Source organism: Amblyomma americanum, chromosome 4 (assembly GCF_052857255.1).
Source record: "Amblyomma americanum isolate KBUSLIRL-KWMA chromosome 4, ASM5285725v1, whole genome shotgun sequence".
NCBI lineage: Eukaryota > Metazoa > Arthropoda > Arachnida > Ixodida > Ixodidae > Amblyomma > Amblyomma americanum.
This window is the reverse complement of record NC_135500.1, coordinates 92,084,890-92,105,734: the sequence shown is the minus strand read 5'-3', so window position 1 is coordinate 92,105,734 and position 20,845 is coordinate 92,084,890. Positions and strand designations below refer to the sequence as shown.

At 47.7% G+C, this 20,845-nt stretch overlaps 1 protein-coding gene across 1 annotated transcript in view; it reads right to left on the bottom strand.

Moving 5' to 3' along the window:
- LOC144128121 (cell adhesion molecule Dscam1-like) overlaps positions 1-20,845 on the bottom strand; it is a 252,505-nt gene that overhangs the window by 72,428 nt on the left and 159,232 nt on the right. The window contains exons 6-7 of the mRNA XM_077661207.1: positions 2,322-2,669; positions 1,749-2,075 (exon numbers count right to left, since the gene is read on the bottom strand). Coding sequence (XP_077517333.1) covers positions 1,749-2,075; positions 2,322-2,669 — 675 coding nt within the window. The remainder of the gene's footprint in view (positions 1-1,748; positions 2,076-2,321; positions 2,670-20,845) is intronic.

The window sequence follows — 20,845 nt, the reverse complement described above, 5'->3', positions numbered from 1 at the left end:
AGCCTATCACTACGGCGTCCTTCATAGCCGGAGTCGCTTTGGAACGTTAAACCCTCATAAACCAAACCAAACCATATATATCTGTTTATAAGTCTAAAGAAATGGCCGACAGACCTTAGGTCGAAAATGAGACATTGTAAAACACATACGCCAATTTGACAAAATAAATGGCTTATTTGAGTCTTCCGAAGCACAGCGATTACTTTATAAACAGTGCTGACCAGTGCTTAGACCAACGGGTATCCTCGCAATGCTTCAATCCTTACTGAAAAACCTTGCAGATCTTCAGTTCGGGCGTGGCGCCTTAAACAAGAGTTAATAGAGCGATAGTATGAGTCTTTTCTAACAACGAGCGTGAAGGCGAGTTTACGTGATTCAATCTGCTAAGTATAAAATGGCTGTGGTTTAGCTCTGGTTAAACCTGGAGTGACGCGATAGCTACATCTGGTCGTGAGGAGATCGCTCAGTAGAATTGCAAAGCCAGTCTTTCACCGCTCCGTTCGCTGGGCGTTCCTTCTTCCTCTTCGTCCCACACGACACGGCTCATGCGCACAGGTGTTGCGTGCCACGCCACCGGCAGCAGCAGCTGCTCCGCACCTCGTGACCAAGGGCCGCAACACATGATCAACCCACGTGACCAACGACGTTACCAAAGGCGCCGCCACGGAGCTCAAGTGGTGCCACGCTGAAGGGTCGAAGAGGTGGCGAAGTGTAGCTATCGCTACAAAACCGTTTAAAAAAATGAGCTGGCGATGAAAAGATGGGACGCGACAAATGCCAATTAGCTGCGGAAGTTTTATATTTCGTTCTTACATTTGGGCTTTCGTTGTGAACGCCTTTGCATTTCGTTTCATTGTCTAAAGAGTATAAGTGCCATTAGGCGTAAATTCTGGCATGTCTCTGCGTGGCCGCCGAGTGAAGCCTTGGGCGCCTCCAGCGAGCCGAGATCGATCGGCGCCTTACGAGAGGCGAGAGAGAAATCTGCGTCTGCGCAGGTGGAGAGGCGGGATCAGCGACGCCCCCAAGCGAGCGGCGATTGCATATGGAAGAAGATCGGCACCGATAGCGTGTGCGCGTAATAGGCTGATCCTACGCGGCGCGGGAACAAAGACGAAAAAAGGATGAAATAATTAGCGATCAATAGATCCAGCGAAATTAACCCGCACTAGAAATGCTGCAAATACAAAGCATAACATTATTACCGAGCAAGAAAAGCTAAGCAAAGTAAAGCGAAGTTAATTAGAGCAATTTTCAGGGAATCAGATGCGGTAAAAAAGAAAAGCATTAACTGGAGAAGCACCACCCAAAGCGCGAATTTTACCTCCGCAGTTCATGGCATCAGATGGTCTCGAATATTTTTGCTTCCGCTACTGCGTGGTATTGAAGTGGGTGAAGGCTTCTTGGGTGTGGCGGAGGATGAAAATGGGTGGCCGGGTGGATGTGTGGGAGAACATGTTTCTTTACGGCGGAGCTGTGTAACAACTGAAGGCTTCGGACACACACCACGCCATTTGCTTGAATGAAATTTAGACTAGACATGAAGTAAAATGTAATTCTCTCTAACCAGAAAGAGGTGAACCCTATGGTAGTATTAGCGAACGTCTTGAATTTGCTCGCAAGCTCACAAATGATCCGACCATGAAGTTGTTCCTTCTAATTCACGTTAATCACGAAGACGTATTAAGTTTCGACAAAGGGAGATCCAGTTTGACGGCAATTATCCCTCTACTACAAGAAGCACTCCTTACCTCCTATGACGAGCTGCGCTGATCCCTGAGCAGAGTCTCTCTCGTTGTAGGCGAGGCACTGGTACATTCCGCGATCGTGGCGTTCCACAGCTGAGATGTGAAGCAGGTCTCGAGACAGAAGTGCAATCCTCGTAGAAGCACCGCTAACTGATAACTTTCCTACACTGTCCCTAACACCACTGAACGTCGAAGACACTGTGATGCTACGACCGTTGTGCGTCCAAAGCACGCCGTGCACTGGGTGTCCTGACACACGGCAGCTCATGTTGGTGCCTCTACCCACGTCCACTACTTGCACAGCAGGTTCGATGCGTGCGGACAAGGGCACTGCAGTAAAGTGAAACAGGACATGAGCAGGCCTTACATTTCAGCGTGAACATTACAGTACCTGTGTGTTGTAAAGAGATAATTCTGCATAATGCTTTCTTAACGCGACAACATTTATACGACAACAGCGACCGAATTTGTTCCCTAGAGTCCCAGGTACTCTTGCTTGCTGATTAACAAAACTGATCATAACATTTACCCCATTGATCGCAAAAATAAATCCACTGAGCACGACGTCTTGCCCACCTGTTACGAGCAGTTCTGTGTACGCCCTGTCTTCGCCAGCCGAGTTGTTGGCCACGCAAAAGTACCTCCCGCCATCCTGCATGTGAGCCGCGAGCACTACCAGCGCACCCTCAGGAAGCAGGGACACCCTGTCGGAAGTCTTCACGGACACGGCGCCCTGGAAGCTCTCCGACGGACCTCGTTCCAGCGTCCTGTCGTGGATGGTGCCAGCCGCAGCGACGCGGAACCAGTGATGCCTGGGGGGCGGGTGTCCCTGTGCCAGGCAGGGCAATACGGCACGCTCTCCTTGTTCCACGCGAACAACGCTGCGATACTCGGCCATCCTGGGAGGGAGCTGGCTGTGGGGCTCTGGGTGTGAGAAAGTGAGAGAAAGAAGATAATAGATGCAAAGTTAAGGTTCAGAAATATTATACATAAATTGCACTTGGACGGAAGGAAACATCGAATATTTATGGCATATGTTTGTGCATTGTCCTGCACCGGGGTGCTTGTATTTTCATGTTTCGTTTTCTTGCATCATGGGACAAGAAAACTGTGGATGGCACTTGTGGATGGTACTTACATTCTTTGAATACAAACGCCCTGTCTCATCGTGAGCTTTGTTGATAGGTTCACCAAGACTCCTTCCTTTCTAATGACACGCCTACTCATTGGCATACGTTCCTAAAGAAACGATTAAACTAGATTCACCTATATTCGACTATAAATAACGCAGTTATTGGTCCACTTCGCTGCACCTTGAGGAGAAATTTCATTTTTCTTTGCGGTCGGCGTCACTATCTTATGGTCTACTGCCGACATCAAGCGAGAGCATGATGTGGTCACTGTGGGGTTCGGACCGGTGCTGCTTGGTCAGCGTCACCGGCTTTCGTTGCTGATGCGCTATTGCTTTCGCGTTAAAACATACACCTACTTCAAGAGGTTGTACGTCGATGCACGGTAAAAGAATAAAAAAGAAGAGCCTCTTCTCAAGGACAGTACGAGGCGAGCACTAGTAGGAAGGAGGGGCATAGCATCTCATGGTGCGCCCAGCGTCTGCTGCGCCCACCACCTTCTGCCCCCTCACTGGAGTGATGGGTGCAAGAGGGCAGTACGAGTGGAAGGAGAGTGTGGGGCACGCATACAAAGCATGGGGTGCAAAGCATGGGGTGTAGCGTGGCAAGGGCCAGAGGAATGCACTAGCTCCGTACGGGCACAGTCAGGAAAGCAGGGCACCCGGCAGCCGCGGCGTTGCGGAAGAGGCCAAATGGTACTACCTATAACTAGGTTCCCACATTACGGGACATATATAAAACGTTTTTCTTTATTCTATCTGGTAAATACTACGCATTACGTTGATAGTTAGGCTTTCGTGACGCTTTCAAGGAGCGATGCTTTGACCTACTCTGAATAGTGCAAGAAAGGTGTAAAAATTCAAGCTTGAAAAAAAAACTGGAGAGGAGCAGAAAACACGCGTTTTCTCCCATCACTTGAAAAAGACGGAAAGCAAAGCAATCTCAGTTTGTCTGCTGACAAAGCTGGGGCTCTTCATTGGCCCTCTATATGTAACGCTACCACTTTCCTTCTTTGTCTTTGTACAGGGTTGCACGCGTCGAAATCAATCGCAATATTCAAAGGAAAACGAAAGATGTTAACTGAGGAGAGCCCAAATGACCATTACTACTTCCAATGGATTAGCGCTTTTCCAAAGAGCTTCTTTTCGTCTATTGCTCTTGTGTTATTTTATGCTCCGTTTATCTCCTCAGTACAGTGAAGAAATATCTGAATACTCGTATGTAAAACGCAAAATTTTCTCATTGATACAAAACGTTAAGTAAATTCACTATATTTGAAAGACAGAAGCTTCATATGACCCTGCAAACCGCTTAAAGCTTTGTATTATAAATTGATTTCTTTGTTTTTATTTGCATTTGTGTTCTAGCAATTCGTGCTATCTCCGATTTTCCTATGTGCCTATCAGAAAAATCCAAACGCAAAAGAAAAAAATTTCGTTGGTCCGAACTAATATTCTGAGAATATTTTAGAACTTCTTTTTCTGCGCAAAATCTTCTTCGGGCATAAAGAAAAGGTAGGAGCTCGGCTTCCTAATGCGAGACTGGGGATCGCATAGCGTAATTCTACGAAAGGAAGCGAATTTTAGAAAATTACAGATATAGTAATTAAAAGGCTGTTTGATTCACGTACGCAAAAATGTCACCGCGGAACAGCTGGGAATACAGTTTTAAAAATGTTTTAGTTAGTGGAGGCATTCAAAAACTGGATGTAATCTGGGTGGAATTGTACGTACTGTTTGTGAGCGTGATACATGTGCTCCTCCACTGCCGTTCGTGGAAAAGTTGCGACCGCCGGAAAGCTATCTTCATCGCAGCTCTGGCCCTGTTAGAATCATACCTGAGCTTTGATTTTGGCAATTGAATTTCTTGCAACTACAGGGCCATGTACTGTAGGCACGGCATAACTGGCTCCACTGCAACGCCAGCAGATGTGCACTATTGCAGAAAATTCTGTCGTTCGCACTTGACGACAGAACATTCGGGTCGTATTTCAGCTCCCACTATCACCTCTTTATAAACTGGGCATTTTTAAAAACTATTTTCCTGTTAATCTCTAAAATGTAAATATTTTGGCCTCTCATTTACTTGTTTTTTGAAACCTAACAATTCAGCATTTGAATATGCTCAGATCATTTAAAGTTATTTTCTGTTTTCATGAATTAATTTTCATCATTACATTTTGCCCTTTCTACGGTGTGCTCTGCTACATTCGGTGTCTACAAATAAAAAAATGAAAAGAAGTAGTAAGTAAATAAAAGATTAAAATTGCTACAAAAATGCACAAGTATATTCTTCAAGTGAAAGACATCATCGCTCGTTCCGAACATAAGAACCAAACAACTGAACTTGATAATACTGTAACTGCAATTATCCTTTTCCGCGCAGTACCTCCTGGAAAAAAATTGCCAGTTTCCAGTGGCCAATCTGAATTTTTCTTTTTGTAACACAAGTTGCCAAAAAGGTGACTTACACAACTTGCGAAGTTCTCGAGTTTGTCGCAGGCTGCAGTCTAATTAGTTTAACGGACATTATGAACATATCTATGTTGTCTACATCCAATAAATTACCTCATTTTAGTCACAATGACCCCACTCTCATTGAAAGCGGAGGTTTTATTAGATTTAGAAAGAGAGTAATTGAAATGCATCTATCGAAACAGGTATCGGCAGTTTTGGAAAATCAACTACCATCTGTAAAGAGAGTCAAGCTCATTCGCGACGCGTGTCTACACTGCCATTCACTTACAAACAATAATAACTGAGTCGCTTTCACACTCGAGGTCAAGAGCTCAATTGAGTGGCATCAGAAATTTTCAATCATAATTCCTCAGCCACAAATAGCTATTTAGCTCGTGGACAGGGGGCTACAGAATGTACAGTGAGCTACAGTAGCAAGTTTTACTGAGAACAAAAACTGGATGCTCTTTTCGTTCTCGCCCCTTAAGCGAGAATATTTATTATTACAGTGAGCGCGGGGTATGCATATTTTTGCGGTGTGGGATCGCCAGCGTTATTTTTGCGCTATGTTTTCAAGACGAAAAGACAACTACTAGTTTATATTTGTTCAAAGATAAGTTTGCTGCGTTACAAGATTAAATGAAAAGCGAAAGAGTGATCGTTTACGAGCGTTGCTAGGGCATGCACATACTTATATTCAGAAAATGAACGACAAGGAACGAGCTTACTCTATTTATTTGCTCAGACCGCGAAACTTTTTTTTCAAAACTCAGCAAAGCTTTCCAGCCACGTGGTACAATATAGCTTCGGCCAAGCTGTTACTTCTGAGCAATGAAAAGAAAAGATCCAGCCCGGATCAAAGCCCAGCCCTCAAAGCTTATCACTAGTTGTACGCAGGACAGTTAAATAAAAAAAACAGAATTGAGAAAACGTAAGATTGTGCACGTATACGAGACAGTGAGAAAAAAGCCAGCACCGAAAAAAAACGCACATGGACAGCTTGAGATATAGAAAATTAAATGACACCCAAGAAGCGCCGGGCGCACTGCGGATGTCTTCATTTGGACGGTACGCTTTCTCTTTTTTTTCAAACAGATATACGTCTCTAATACAGCGCAGACAGGAATTCAGTGTCGGTACGGAGAGAGCGAAGGCCGGACCAGCCAAGAAGCTTATTGCCGGACGTGTTTCTCAGACGGCCAGCGTGATTTTCCCACAGCTCGCCGGACCCCTCCGGCTGGCTCCTCGCGCAGCGGACTGGCAATCTGTCGCGCGAGTGCTGTGTACGTTTTGACTTTCTACGTTCCCTCCCGTCAGCCAAGCGGAGGGGTCAAGAAGGCGAGCAGATGAGAAGGTCTGCAAGACGAGAGATGGGGATGCGTTTTCTAGCTCGACGTGCAGGAAAAAAAACCCACGGCTCGGCAGTCGTGGAGCCCTGCGCTGCGTTCTGAGAAGATACCCTACAGACAGGCGCGTTCCCACCAAGGGAATCTGTGCGACGCCCAGGGGTTATTGGCAGCCAAGCTTTGCAACGTCATCACGGATGATGGAGCACCGACGAAGTGTGCATGAAGGAAAAACGAAAAAAAGGGTGGCACAATAAGTAAAATGATAGAAACATGACACGTGCTAGCCGGGACCTACGAGTGTGCCAACTTGACGCCTTGGTCTCGAGTGTGTTTTGAAAACAGAGTTAGCGCCCTTCATGTGACACGCTCTCTCTCGTATGCATCATGCTCTGTCGGTCTAATTTCGCTATATTTGGAATCTGCATTGCAGAACAGAGAATTATGACCGTCTTTCTGATATTTTTTGCGCTACGATTTCCATAGCCCAAGTGTTCCCAGTGCCTGGATTTTGGAAAGGGAGCAGCTAACGGGCACGATAGCTTAGGTGTTCAGTTCGCGAACACTTGCCGGTGAAGCAAGCGACCAACATGAACTGTGCTGTAAATTCTCTCACAATGGAGGCTTAATTTAAAGGCGACATGCGCCCACTTTTACTGCGTTCACAGTATAGTCTTCCTTCGAAAGCAGCACCCACAAGTCAGTAACCCAGCTTCACCCTGCGAAGGACCCCCTACCATTACCAACGTACCTCACGTTCAGAGGAGCCTCCACCACCCAGAAGCCCATGCACTGTGTTCTCAATGCCTGTAAAAACCCATTCGTTCTCTTCATTCGTAGCTCTGGGCTCAGACTTGGGCGCCGGTCAGTAAATGTGCAAATAGAGGAGTTTTTTTTCCTGCCAAGAAACGAGGGGCTAGGCATGAAAGCATTCCGTCCCATGTTATCTCGAATGCGGAGCTTGGCACATAAGCTTCTGTGGAGATGCGCACGTCTCGCTTCTCGTGGAATCTGAAAAACATTTCATCGCGGCGTTTGTGCTGCAAGGATAGGGTTCACCTTGTGTGCGCTGTACTAGATTTGGACAAAAATTGACACGATCGATAAGTCGATCCTACGGAAACGCGTGAGCATGACTCGTTGCCACTGCAAAGGTTTCCACACACACTTTCAAACATTGCTTGATTTCTTAAATTTTTCTCTGATTGCTTTAGTTTACGAGCGTGGCGTGAGGAATGGAAGGCGTGGCCTCTGACGCACGCACGCGCAGGAGTGATGGCACAACGTCACCAACTCCACTGTTCTCTCCGGCGCCGCTCGAGCCCGTTCTGAAGGCAGTCAGCGCCGCCTCCACGCAAAGCTATTCCCTTCCTAGTCTCGCAACGTGTGCTGCAGTGGCATAGTGAGATGTATTCACAATTTTTTACTCAAAGGTTGTATGTTCGAATCGTGTTGTCTGTACATTTATCTATGTTAATTTCCTTTTCTTTCATGATTCCTCAGCGGTCAGAGTCGATAGGCCGTTTTTTTCCGATAGAGGCCCTCTAATGCTTCGCATTAAAACTGCCTGAAAAGTTTGTCCACTCAGCATTGCAAAGCGCTAAACTCGGCCAAGGCTAAGAGCCTCGTCATCCCGAAGCTTCGCGTTGCTCCCGGAAGGAATGGCGGAGGTCCGGAATCTTACTAAAGACTAAAACAAATCGCTGTTTCTGTCGCGCTCGAGCGAGGCGACGTGCTAGAATAAGGCGAGCAAGTAAGGGAATGGGAAATGAAGTGTGTTCATGTGTTCTGTGTTCCCAACTATATCGATCTCTAGATTCCTCTTTTACAGTTTAGGAAGCAGCGTGTATACGTTTAAAAAGCAACCGTGCCCATTCCTAGAGCAGAGCAGATGAACGTCGCTTTGGTTAAACCAAAACGACGGACAGTTGCTCCATCCCAGTGCCTTCTCAACGTGCCAAGGACGCCATGACGACTCGCATACTGCCTGATTAATTTTAGATTGCTTTTAGGAACATGGAGTTGAAAGGAAGGGGTACTGGGGATACGGGCTACATAATACCTCTCTAGGGTTCCCGTCTGTATAACTTTCCCTGTTTAAAGCACCCCGCTAAGTTAGCTCACTTTCTTTAATTTTCTTTGTCCGTATGTAGCTTTCGGTTGCATTGAAATTACAAGTTACAATGTGGTATTTCTGCGACGTTATTTCTCGGTATGACTTTCCAGATGTATGGGAGGCGTGAATTCGTTAAACAACCCCCCCCCCCCCTCCCTTCCTTCTCTTCGCAACAACTGAGAAAGCAAAATAATGGCTAAAGGAGCGCGCCAAACAATTCACGCGATTTCACGCAGCACTCTACCTTTTACGCGACAAGTGCATCTGTGAACAACCACAGCTATAGCTAGAAAGGCCAGGCATCTGCCACATGGAAAATTTTTGGGAAAAAAACGCTCAGGTATTCTGATGCGATTATCTTCGCAAACAGAATGCGCTTTTGGATGTTTCTCTATTTGAGGTTTTTCTATTTTAATGCGTTTGTGCTTAGCGCTTTTCTCTTTCTCTGCATCGCCTTGCAGTCAAGTGACGCTTTAATTTGGCTGGCTTTATGGCTCGCTTACAATTTTTTTATGGCTTTATATTTCTTGGATTATAGGCATTTCGTCTTGGGGCGTCGCTTTGGGTTGGCCGGCGACACGCGCTCGATGATGAGATCCGCTTACGGACGGGCACCGCTTTCCTTATCTTCGCACACGCCGCTCGATTCAAGGTGTCGCCGCTTCCCCTTCTCTTCCTCGCCGAAAAAGATTACCCCTCTCATCTGTCGTCGGAAAGCTGTTCTCGTTCTAGGCTTCACTAGGCGGCCATGCGGAGATACACGCTGGCATTAGCACCTAAAGGACATTTTCCACTCACTGTGAGTGTAGCTTATGACACTCATAGTGCCACTTTCCACTTTTTTCAACCAAATCAGAGTTAACACCCTCCGCTAGTTCGACACAGCAGACTTCTGCCTTACGGCTGGAGCTGTTTCTTAAAAAGAATTCGCTGCGCACGTTTGCGAACATTGTAAACGATTGGAAGCGACCCTGCTGCCCACGCGCACGTTTTCCACCACCTACCACGCATAGCCCTCTGCCTGCGGTGAAGTATCCGCCGGGTGCACGCATGCGCTGCCTTGCGGATCAAGCAACCTTCGTTGTTGTCGGGAGAAAGACGTGGTATTTAGACGCCGCAAATGCTTCTAAATACCTCTCGTACGATCCATGCGTGCCACCGTATGGCTTGTAGGAGTTTATAAAGAATGCGAAGTTGCAGTCTGATATCTAGCGGACACCCGGGTCGTATCGTAAAAAAAGGGGTTATGGAAGGTGTGAAAGGGGATGAAGTTTTCAAAAATATGTTTACTCTATTCCCGCCGTGAAGCGACGAATGCAGAATAAAGTAACCGCGGACGATTTCTTTCGTTTACTGAGCTCGCGTAATGTTTTCGCGGTGGCGTAAACTGATACAAGTATCGAATTTTTTCAGACATCTGTGAGGTCCCTTCTTGCATAAGAAACGGAAGCCATTAACGAGTTCACTAGAAATACTGCCACGCTGCAAACCCCTCTAGTGGCACCGGCACGCGGCCGAACGGTATGATCTGGCATCTGGCACTTTGCAAGCCTGGGGCATGCCAAGGGTAGCGGTTCTGCCTTCTTTCCTCGCTCGATGTGCCTGCCACATGGCGTGTACAGCACATCTAAATAAATCTCCCTGCGTACGCCAACTGTTTTTCGATGCCACATTTGGTGGAGCTGCTGGGTAACGTCCCATGTACGCTGACTTCAAAAGCACCCTTTACCTAAACTTTCAACGAGCGCACTCAACATCCATTCAAAAGGTGATCCGCCGTCTGTAAGGCCTACAACAGGAATTCGGCCAACTCAGGGCGCTGGTCGAGACCACGACTCCCACTACAGGTAGCCAGACAACTCATCATTCCATAAGTGTTCACGCACCTACGCCACCGCCATCGTTCCATGGTGACAGGTTCGAAGACGTTGAAGAGGGGTTGGCTAGTTTTGACCGTGTGGCAGCCTTCAAAAAGTTAGAAGGCGGGCGTAAATGGCGCAATGTCTACTTCGCACTGTAGGACTTTTCCAAGACGTGATTCGAAAACCATGAAGCTTCCTTCACCACCGAGGAGGTTTTTTGTCGAGAGTTGTTAGCGACGTTGAGTACCAGTGAGAGAAAAGAGAAGGCTGAAATCACCCTGCACTTGAGGTCGAAGGAGCTGAACGAGAGCGTCGCCATGTTCGTCATAGACGAACTCATAGACAACTCTTCAATCGTTATCTTCTCATCATAGACAACTCTTCTCGTCATACACAACTCTTCAATCGGGTTAACCCTGCTATGCTCGAGCCCAAGAAGGTTATGAAATTTAATGCGCTGCGTCATAGAGCAGTTTTTTGCCGGACTGGTACATGACCCGCCAAGAACTGTGGCCATCTTTACCAAGAAGTCAACGAGTATGGAGCGTTGACTGCAGGAACGGTGCGTGTACTGCGGTCGTCAGACTCACAACTGCATGCTTATGTTGCTGCCTGTATGGGAACGTCGGGAGCTTGTGAGGAGCCTTGTGCGTGAAGAACTTGAGAAACGTAGCTTCGAAGCTCCACAGGCAAGCGTTGCTGCCGTAGCGCAGTGGTCCGTGATTAAATCCGGCGTGTAGCGCAACCACCGCCAGTTCCACAGCCAGCGCCCTACGTGATGACCTACAGCGATGCACTAAAGAGTCCTAGACCAGTGACGCCATTCTCTTCTTCTGTCGCTCCTGTGCCTACTCTGTGGTACATAATCGCAGTGTTAACCACTGTGCCGCATGAGTCCATGACCACCATTGTAAAGCGCCCGTGCAGTGCACGCGAAACAATCGGCCGCGCTACTACCACTGCGGTTTACCACTGCACCACGCCAAATACTTCCTATTGCCAGATTTACGTAGTGGCTATTGTAAAAATCAAAGCGGATGGACACTGCCGGGAGAAGACCTCCTTTATTACCTCTACTGGATCATACGAAGTCCGGGTGCTCCCTTTAGGCCTGTGCTCAGCTCTTGCAACCTTCTAGCGAATGATGAACACCGTGCTTGTCGTTCTTAAATGACAGTTCTTCCTTGTGTACCGGGATGATGTTATCACTTTCTCAAACACGTTCGAACAGCTCCTGAGCCGCATGAGGGCTATTTTCAATTCAAATTGTTTGGCCGATCTTTCCCTCAACCTGTAAAGTGTCCCTTCGCCTTGCAAGACTTGAAGTTTTTGGGCCACATTATGAGCCGATAAGAGATTTAGCCCAGATCCCAAGAAGACAGCCACCGTCGCTGCCTTTCCCGTACTCCCCGATAGGCGAGGTGCGCGCCTTTTCCTGGGCTCCTGCGCCTATTGTGGTCGTTTGTGTAGGACGTCTTTCATATAGCTGAGCACCTAACGCCTCCTCGCGAAAGATGCGGAACCATTCTTCTGGGTCAGGAGCAACAACAGGCCTTCGGGTACCTCCGAGCTCATCTTCAAGGTACACCCGTAGTTGGACAGTTCGACATGTCAGCCACGACCGAAATGCACACAGACGCAACCCACGTCATCCTCAGTGCGGTTCTTCTGCAATGGCAGGATAGTATCGAACGAAGCACCTTGTCAGGATCCGAGGCTACCTATTCCACCACCGAAAACTAATACCTGGAAATTGTGTGGGCACTAGAGAATATTCGTTCGTATTTGTATGGCCACCTTTTTCGAGCTGTCAGTGACCACCAGTCGCTGTGTTTGGCTGTAGAACCTCATTACCTTGTAATGTCAGCCTTCTTCTTAAAGAACAATCTGCTTACCAAACATCAATGTGAATTTCTTGCCGTTTCTAGTGCCCAAGCATCATTAGTAAAGCTGTCGGATTCCCTTCATTCCAGTTTAGATCAAAACAAAGTGTCACTTGGTCTTCTTCTTGTGTGAAGAAGATGTTTAATACTGTACATCATGATATCATCTGTGAAAAACTCCCTCTATGGTTTCCGTGGTCCTCTTCTGATGTTAATAAGAAACTATCTGAGTGGTTTTGAAATGTTGGCATTTGGACCTTTGCACAGCAGAATTATAAATCTACATAGCTGAGTTCCGCACTGATACATCTTATCGCCTATCTTATATAATATTCGTTTTAGGGACCTTCCCAGTGTTATAACTTCGTAGCAAATTTATCAATAATACGCGGATGACACCCTGCTCATATGAACTAATGCCGATTTATCATGGGCATTCGAGGAACTTCAATATGACGGGACTAAGTTGTATGATTCGTTCATCTAGCGTGACTGAAATTAAACCCCCAAAACTCAACTAGTATGCTTTAAATATCTACACAAACTTGTCCCCAAAGATGTATCTAATTTACTGCGCAGTTTCAGCTGCACATCATATTCTTGTCGCCCCATTACCTATGTTTTCTATGTTAGGTATCTTGGTACATATAGGGACGTTGATTTCTCCTAGAATACACACATGTCTTGCCTGAGCAAGAAGCTTTGAGGTGTGGCATGCGTGTTGTAAGCTATAAAGGACTACCTGCCATTTGCCACTATACATTTAATAGCCAAGCCTTTGGGATATGCGCTGCTTCGGTATGACATCGGCTGTTTCTCTAACTGTTCTCTTAGTTAAAAAACCAGGATAAACCACATTGATAAAACATGGCTAAAATTGCTCTATATTCAACACCCAACATTTCACAAAGTTAATTCCTCTTCTCTGGTCTGCCTTCTATTGACACCTTGTTCAAACAAATCACTCTACTGCGGTTTTTGTAGAAATGTGATTTTAAGTTGGAAAATGTTAAAACAGTCCCACTGCAAAAAATCCATCGAGATCTTTTTCCTAGAGTACGAGTGTATATATATATATATATATATATATATATATATATATATATATATATATATATATATATATATATATATATATATATATATATATATATATATATATATATTGTCACGTGCTGCGCATGGGCTCTGAGGAATAAAGAAGACGTGCGGCGGCTGGAAGTAGAAGAGAAAGTCAAGTATCCTGCCGCCGGCGCACCAGGCTCCTCTCGACCTGCCTTGTAAATATTATTTGTAAATAGAACCTGTAACAGTGTGGTGCAGGTGCTGGGTCGATCACCACGGACCCCTCTCGCAACCGCTGCAGCCGAAGAATCGCCGGATTGCCACCGTTGCCCGTGCAAATGCCCAAGGAAGCCGACGCACGTCCGACCGGCGCCGCAACGCCCGCTTGGCAGCACTACCATGAGCCGCGGACGTTTTCCGGGAAGGCTGGCGAAGACGCGGATGATTGGCTCACCAATTACAAGCGGGTGAGCAAATACAACGGCTGGGATGCCACTCTTCAGCTGGCCAATGTCGTCTTCTTTCTCGATGGCACCGCGCTAACTTGGTTCGAAAACCATGAGGCATCAATAACAAGTTGGGACCGCTTCATGGAAGAGCTCCGCAGCTGCTTCGGGGATACTGTTGCCAAACGAAAATGCGCTGAGCAGTCTTTGCTTCAGAGAGCGCAAGTGCCTGGAGAGACCTGCACGACTTACATAGAAGAGGTCTTGAAGCTGTGCAAAGTCGTTAATCCCAGTATGTCCGACGAAGATCGCGTTGGTCATCTCCTCAAGGGCATCGCAGAGGACGTCTACAGCTTTCTTATTAGTAAAGAAAATTTGGACTCGCCCACGGATATCATCAAGCACTGCCGCACCTTTGAAGCTCTAAAACTGCGTCGAATTACTCCCAAGTTCGGTCGCCTGCCTAACGTCACCACCGTCGCCAGCGTGGATTTCCACGAGCCTGTGAATGCGGCGACTCTCCCTGACGTCATTCGTCAAATCGTGCGTGACGAACACTCCCGGCATCAAGATCTTGCGCGCCGCAGTGCGGTCCCGTATGGGAGCTGTTCTCTGCAGGCGGCTCCCGCCTACCGCTCCTCCCCTTGGAGTTTGTCTGCCCAGGCCCCTACCAGTGCTACTCGCATTGATTACAGCGACGCTCCCCGGATCACCCGCCCCGGCCCCAGGGCGCCAGCTCATCCGCAACGCCACCTGCGGCAGCCGGAGTACGATGGTCGTTTCGACACTGGCTACGAGGAGTGTTATCCCGAGTGCCCCCCCGACCCACCACTTTGTTACCGCTGTGGTATGATTGGTCACATCTCTAGACTCTGCCGTCGCCGGGGCCAGTTTTCCCGCTCCCAGCGCCAATGGTCGAACCCTCGCCTGAGTTTCAATGCGCCTGTTCATGACCGTGTCTTCACATCGTCTCAGCGCCCATCCAGTTACGCGCCACCACGGAACGACTCCCCTGCCTCTGACCGAAGTCTGACTCCACCTCCGCACCGCTCTCGCCGCTCGCCTTCCCCCCAACGTCGTTCCCCACCGTCCCCGGGAAACTAGCGTGTGCGGCCGATGGAGGTGCGGTCGCCGGATCATCGATAGTGCCAATTCCTCTGCCCATTGTTATGTTAAGGAACCGCCTTGAAGTTTTAGTGGACGGTATTTGCGTCATGGCCTTAGTGGACACTGGTGCCACGGTGTCAGTGATGAGTTCAACTTTCAAGAACCGTCTGGGTCGTAAAATAATGTTCGCTTGGGATCGTGCTGTTATATTCCGGGGTGTAGGGGGAGAATCATTGGTTCCGATTGGTATTTGTTTTGTGAATGTAGTGATCGCTGGCCACATGTTCCGAACTGAATTCACGGTGCTCCCTCGTTCTACGCATGACATCATCCTCGGTATTGACTTTTTGCACCAGTGCGGCGCTACTCTCGACTTCCGCAGTGGTGGCATATCGTTAAGTCCTGGCCTTCGGTCAGCTCTCATAGAAGACTCGCCAGTGGTTGCCCAAGTGTTTTCTGTCTCTGAAGATACCGTCGTTCCAGCAATGTCTGCCATATTCGTTCCCGTTGTGTCCTCGAGCACGATTTCTGATGCCTTCGATGCTGTAGTGGAACCTTGTTCCCTTAACTGAGCAAAGAAAAGTGTGCTAGTACCCCGCAGCGTCGTCCATGTGACCAAGGGCCATGCCACTCTTTGGACTATCAATAATTCCAACGAACCTGCAGTATTGCCATGTGGTTTAAAACTTGCTGGCTTTGAAGAACGTTTTTCTGTACCAGTTGCCGCGATCACTGACAACGTGTCTCGTCCAACTAGACGCCGCGATCTGAGCGACTCTCAATTCCTAGCCATGGTCAACAAATCCCTACCCACTAGCGACCGCCAGGTACTAGTGGCCGTTCTTATGAAGCATGCGGACGTGTTTGACTTTGGTCGCGACCAACCACCGCCGATTCCAGCTTCCCGTACCCATCACATGATCAATACTGGATCTGCACAGCCGATTCGCCAGAAGCCATACCGCGTCTCGCCTTCCGAACGTCAGATAATCGATGAACAAGTCCGTGACATGTTGCACCGCGGCATCATTCAGGAATCTTCAAGCCCGTGGGCTGCTCCAGTGATCCTTGTCAAAAAGAAAGATGGCACTTGGCGATTTTGTGTCGACTACCGCCGGCTTAACACTGTCACAAAGAAGGATGTTTACCCGCTCCCGCGCGTTGATGATGCCATTGACTGCCTCCACTCAGCCTCCTACTTTTCCTCGGTGGATCTACGGTCCGGGTACTGGCAGATCCCGATGCACCCGCAAGACAAAGAGAAGACAGCATTCGTGACACCTGACGGGTTGTATGAATTTAATGCTATGCCTTTCGGCCTTTGCAACGCTCCTGCCACTTTTGAACGATTTATGGATACGCTTTTACGTGTCCTGAAGTGGCAAGTTTGCATGTGTTATCTGGACGATGTTGTTATTTTTGGTAGGACCTTCGCCGAACATAACAGCCGCTTAGCCATTGTCCTAGACTGCATAGAGAGAGCGGGCCTCGTGCTGAACTCGAAGAAGTGTCGCTTCGGTGAACGCCAAATTACTGTGCTTGGTCATCTCGTTGACAAGGATGGCCTCAGACACGACCCGCAGAAGGTTGAAGCTGTAAGCAGTGTCAAAGAACCCAAATCAGTGAAAGAGCTCAGGAGTTCCCTAGGACTTTGCTCATATTTTCGGCGTTTCGTTCCCAAGTTTTCTGATTTAGCCTACCCGCTTGCAAGTCTCCTGCAGAAAGACACCCCTTTCCACTGGACTCCCGAATGCGACTCCGCGTTTCGGCAGCTCAAGTTTCTCCTCACCTCGCGGCCAATATTGCGTCATTTCTGCCCGACAGCACCGACTGAACTCCACACTGACGCCAGCGGCATCGGCGTGGGTGCTGTGCTTATCCAACGCCATGAGGGCAATCAACACGTTGTCGCTTATGCAAGTCGCACCCTCAGCAAGTCGGAACGCAATTACACTGTAACAGAGCAAGAGTGCCTCGCCGTTGTTTTCGGCGTACAACGGTTTCGTTCGTACCTTTATGGACGTGCTTTTACAGTCGTCACAGACCATCACTCTCTGTGCTGGCTGGTCAATCTACGCGACCCCTGCGGTCGGTTGGCCCGCTGGGCGTTACGCCTCCAAGAGTTTAACTTCAAAGTGTCTTACAAAAGTGGCCGCCAACACGCCGACGCAGATTGCCTCTCGCGGCTGCCGCTCACGGTTACTACTTCCGATGATGAAAACTTCGATGACTATCTCGCTGCCGTTTCCCAAGAGTTTCCAGATCTTGGCACTTTCCAGATGGAACAACGCAAGGATCAGCACTTGGCGCCGCTTTTTGCCGAAGCCCGTGACCCGACATCCGCAAGCCCTTTCTGCGTTCGCGACGGTTTACTCTACAGAACGAATTACTCGCCTGGAGGTGCGCGCTTTCTCCTCGTCGTTCCGGCTATTCTGTACTCCTCTGTTCTGCAGGCAATCCACGATGACGTCCCGGCTGGGCACTTGGGGTTTGCCAGGACCCTTAACCGCATCAAAGAACGTTTTTACTGGCCAAAAATGCGTCACATGGTTCAGCGCTACGTGGCCACCTGCGTGCAGTGTCAGCGGTTCAAGCTTCCCACGACTTCTCCGCCTGGACGCCTGCATCCTTTGCCACCTCCAAGCACGCCATATGAACAAGTTGGACTCGATCTGCTCGGCCCGTTTCCCCGCTCGTCCAACGGTAACCGCTGGATTATAGTGTGCGTTGATCACCACACCCGTTACTGTGAGACCGCCGCCCTACCTTGCGCCACCGCTGCTGAGGTCTCGCTCTTCCTTCTTCGTGCTGTCATCCTCCGGCATGGACCTCCTCGAGTTGTTATCAGTGACCGCGGTCGCCAGTTTACGGCAGACGTTGTGGAAGAGCTTCTGCGTCTTAGTTCATGCCATTTTCGCCACTCGACGCCGTACCACCCCCAGACTAATGGACTGGTTGAACGTACCAATCGGACACTCACGACCATGCTGGCCATGTATGTCGATTCCCGCCATAAGAACTGGGACGACGTGCTTCCCTTCATTACATACGCCTATAACACGTCGAGGCATGAAATAACTGGTTACAGCCCATTCTTCCTTCTTTATGCCCGTCCGCCTCGAAGCTCCCTCGACAGCATCTTACCTTTCTCTCTCGACACCGAGCCTTCTATTGCCAACACTCTATGTCGCGCTGAAGAAGCCCGTCGGATTGCCCGGATACGCACCTTGGCATCACAGCATCGCTCTAAGCAGCGTTATGACCGCCGGCGCAAGGATGTCTCCTACCTGCCCGGTGACGTTGTATGGTTGTGGACGCCCCTACGCAAGCGTGGCTTATCAGAAAAGCTGCTATCCCACTACACAGGCCCGTTCATCGTTGTTGCTCGCCTCAATGACCTCAACTATGTCATCTCTCCCCAATCAACGCAAGGACGCCGCTCAAGGACAACCGAGGTCGTGCATGTCGCACGGCTCAAGCCATTCCACTCTCGGGACCCCGATTGATTGACTGGCCCAGAGGGCTTCGTCTGCGAACGGGGAAATGTCACGTGCTGCGCATGGGCTCTGAGGAATAAAGAAGACGTGCGGCGGCTGGAAGTAGACGAGAAAGTCAAGTATCCTGCCGCCGGCGCACCAGGCTCCTCTCGACCTGCCTTGTAAATATTATTTGTAAATAGAACCTGTAACAATATATATATATATACTATGAAAAGGTCACAACTGGTTCGATTATCTAGGTTTATTCACCAACAGTTTCAGACGATGGACCGTCCTTCATCAGGGTTAAGTCGAATGAATACACACATGTGCGCATTACCGGCCCTAACTGCACAGGGAGAGGAGGCACTTTCTCTCTCTCTCTCGCTGTGTCGGCGTCCACTAAGGAGAAAGAATAATGGTTGTTAAACAAGTTAAAAAAAAGCTAGTTAAAATACAGAGGCGACAGACATACAGACTGAATATATATATATATATATATATATATATATATATATATATATATATATATATATATATATATATATATATATATATTTTCAGTGCGCTGCCCGTATATATTTTTTTACTTAAGCAATCGCAATCAGATACCTGATGTAGCTACTAAGTTCGAAGAACTGTCTAAATAAATCTCCCTGCGCACGTCAACCTTCTGTAGGTGACAATTTTATGCAGATTTTCATGCTTGGTACATAACGCTTTGACTAGAGCAGGACATTTCTGTGGTCGTATACCAGTGTAAAACATTGAAGAACGCGACAAGTGTCCGTTGATGAGTTGGTCTCTGTGCTTTCGGTTAGATAGAATTGATCTGTTTTGAAAATAGTCTTTGCATTTCGATCTATATGTAGATAAACCGTTTTTCTTTGTATTCTTATTATCGCGGCCTATCTCTGCCTACGATCGAGTGAGACAATGCTGCTGAAGAGTCTGATGCCGCAAGAAGGGCTGTATTTAGGCGCAGACAAATCTTGGACAAAGCCAATACCGAAATAGGTGCATATCGTCGTGCATAAAGGCCAATATGTGGAAACGTCCGCCTAGAATGTGGTGCCAAAAAAGCGTGACACACTGTAGGAAGCTTTTAGGCCGATGCTCTGGATTGATGACTGTTCTTAAATTGACCAGCGAATGAGGTGATATTGATTTGCTTCTCGGCAAAACTGCCTTATAGGGAGATTCAAATTGGACAGCCTGGCTTGGACTCAATGAAAACGAAAAGCTTCTGAACTTCTTAATGCACTCAACTGTGCAGATCCAAGTTTTGAACAATTTTTTTCTCCCCAGTCTTCAAAATGAACAAAAGTATGTCTAATATAAATTGATTCAACTAGAGCTAAGAACTCGTACAGAAAACTAATAATGGTTTGTGGTCAAACTAATATAACTACTCCGCTGTCTTTATAAATTCTGGAATAGAAAAATAATCCCCGAATGTCTTCCTAATGTAGTTATAATGGCGAGATGGGCACTAACTTTGGAACCTAAATTTCACGAACCCAATATTTGGTGACAACGCAAGCGTTCTCTCCTTTAGCACAGGAAGAAGTGTTTCTGCAAGAGCACTCGTTATTTATAAAACACACACAAAGGACTGCCAGGTCCACCTGTAAATGCAGCCGCCACAATATCTTTTTAGACATGGCCATTTCTTCGGGATCAATGACGAAGAACCACCATACGGCACAACCTCGAAACCTGCAGGCGTTTCTAAAAGACGCATTCAGTAATGGAAACAACAAATTAAAAAAAAATGTCCGCTCTGATATTTATTTCAGCGCTACCTGGTTGTCTAAGCGAATAAGGTAATGACGGCTAAACGCATGACTACCCCTAAGCTACCAGCAATCGAAGAAAAATAGCCCCAGTAGTCACTGAATATATGGATGAAAGGAGGAGAAGCATACTATGTATATAAGCCAGAGTTGGGTCTACGTCAAGAATTCAGTTGCCCAAGCTTTGCAGCACTGGAAATTCGAAGCAAGACTGTAATGGGGAGGGGGGGGGGGGCAACTGAATTGATAGTTTTATGTACGTGCATAAAGTAGTTCCTCGTTTTTCTCCGAGCCTTCCTACTCCAACGAAGACCCGGAATTGTGAGAATGAGGCTAAATGCACCTGGCCCTGTAAAAGAAGGCTAAACATCGCGTCTCTTGCTGCCACCCAGTAAACACCGATAAAGTGCCGAG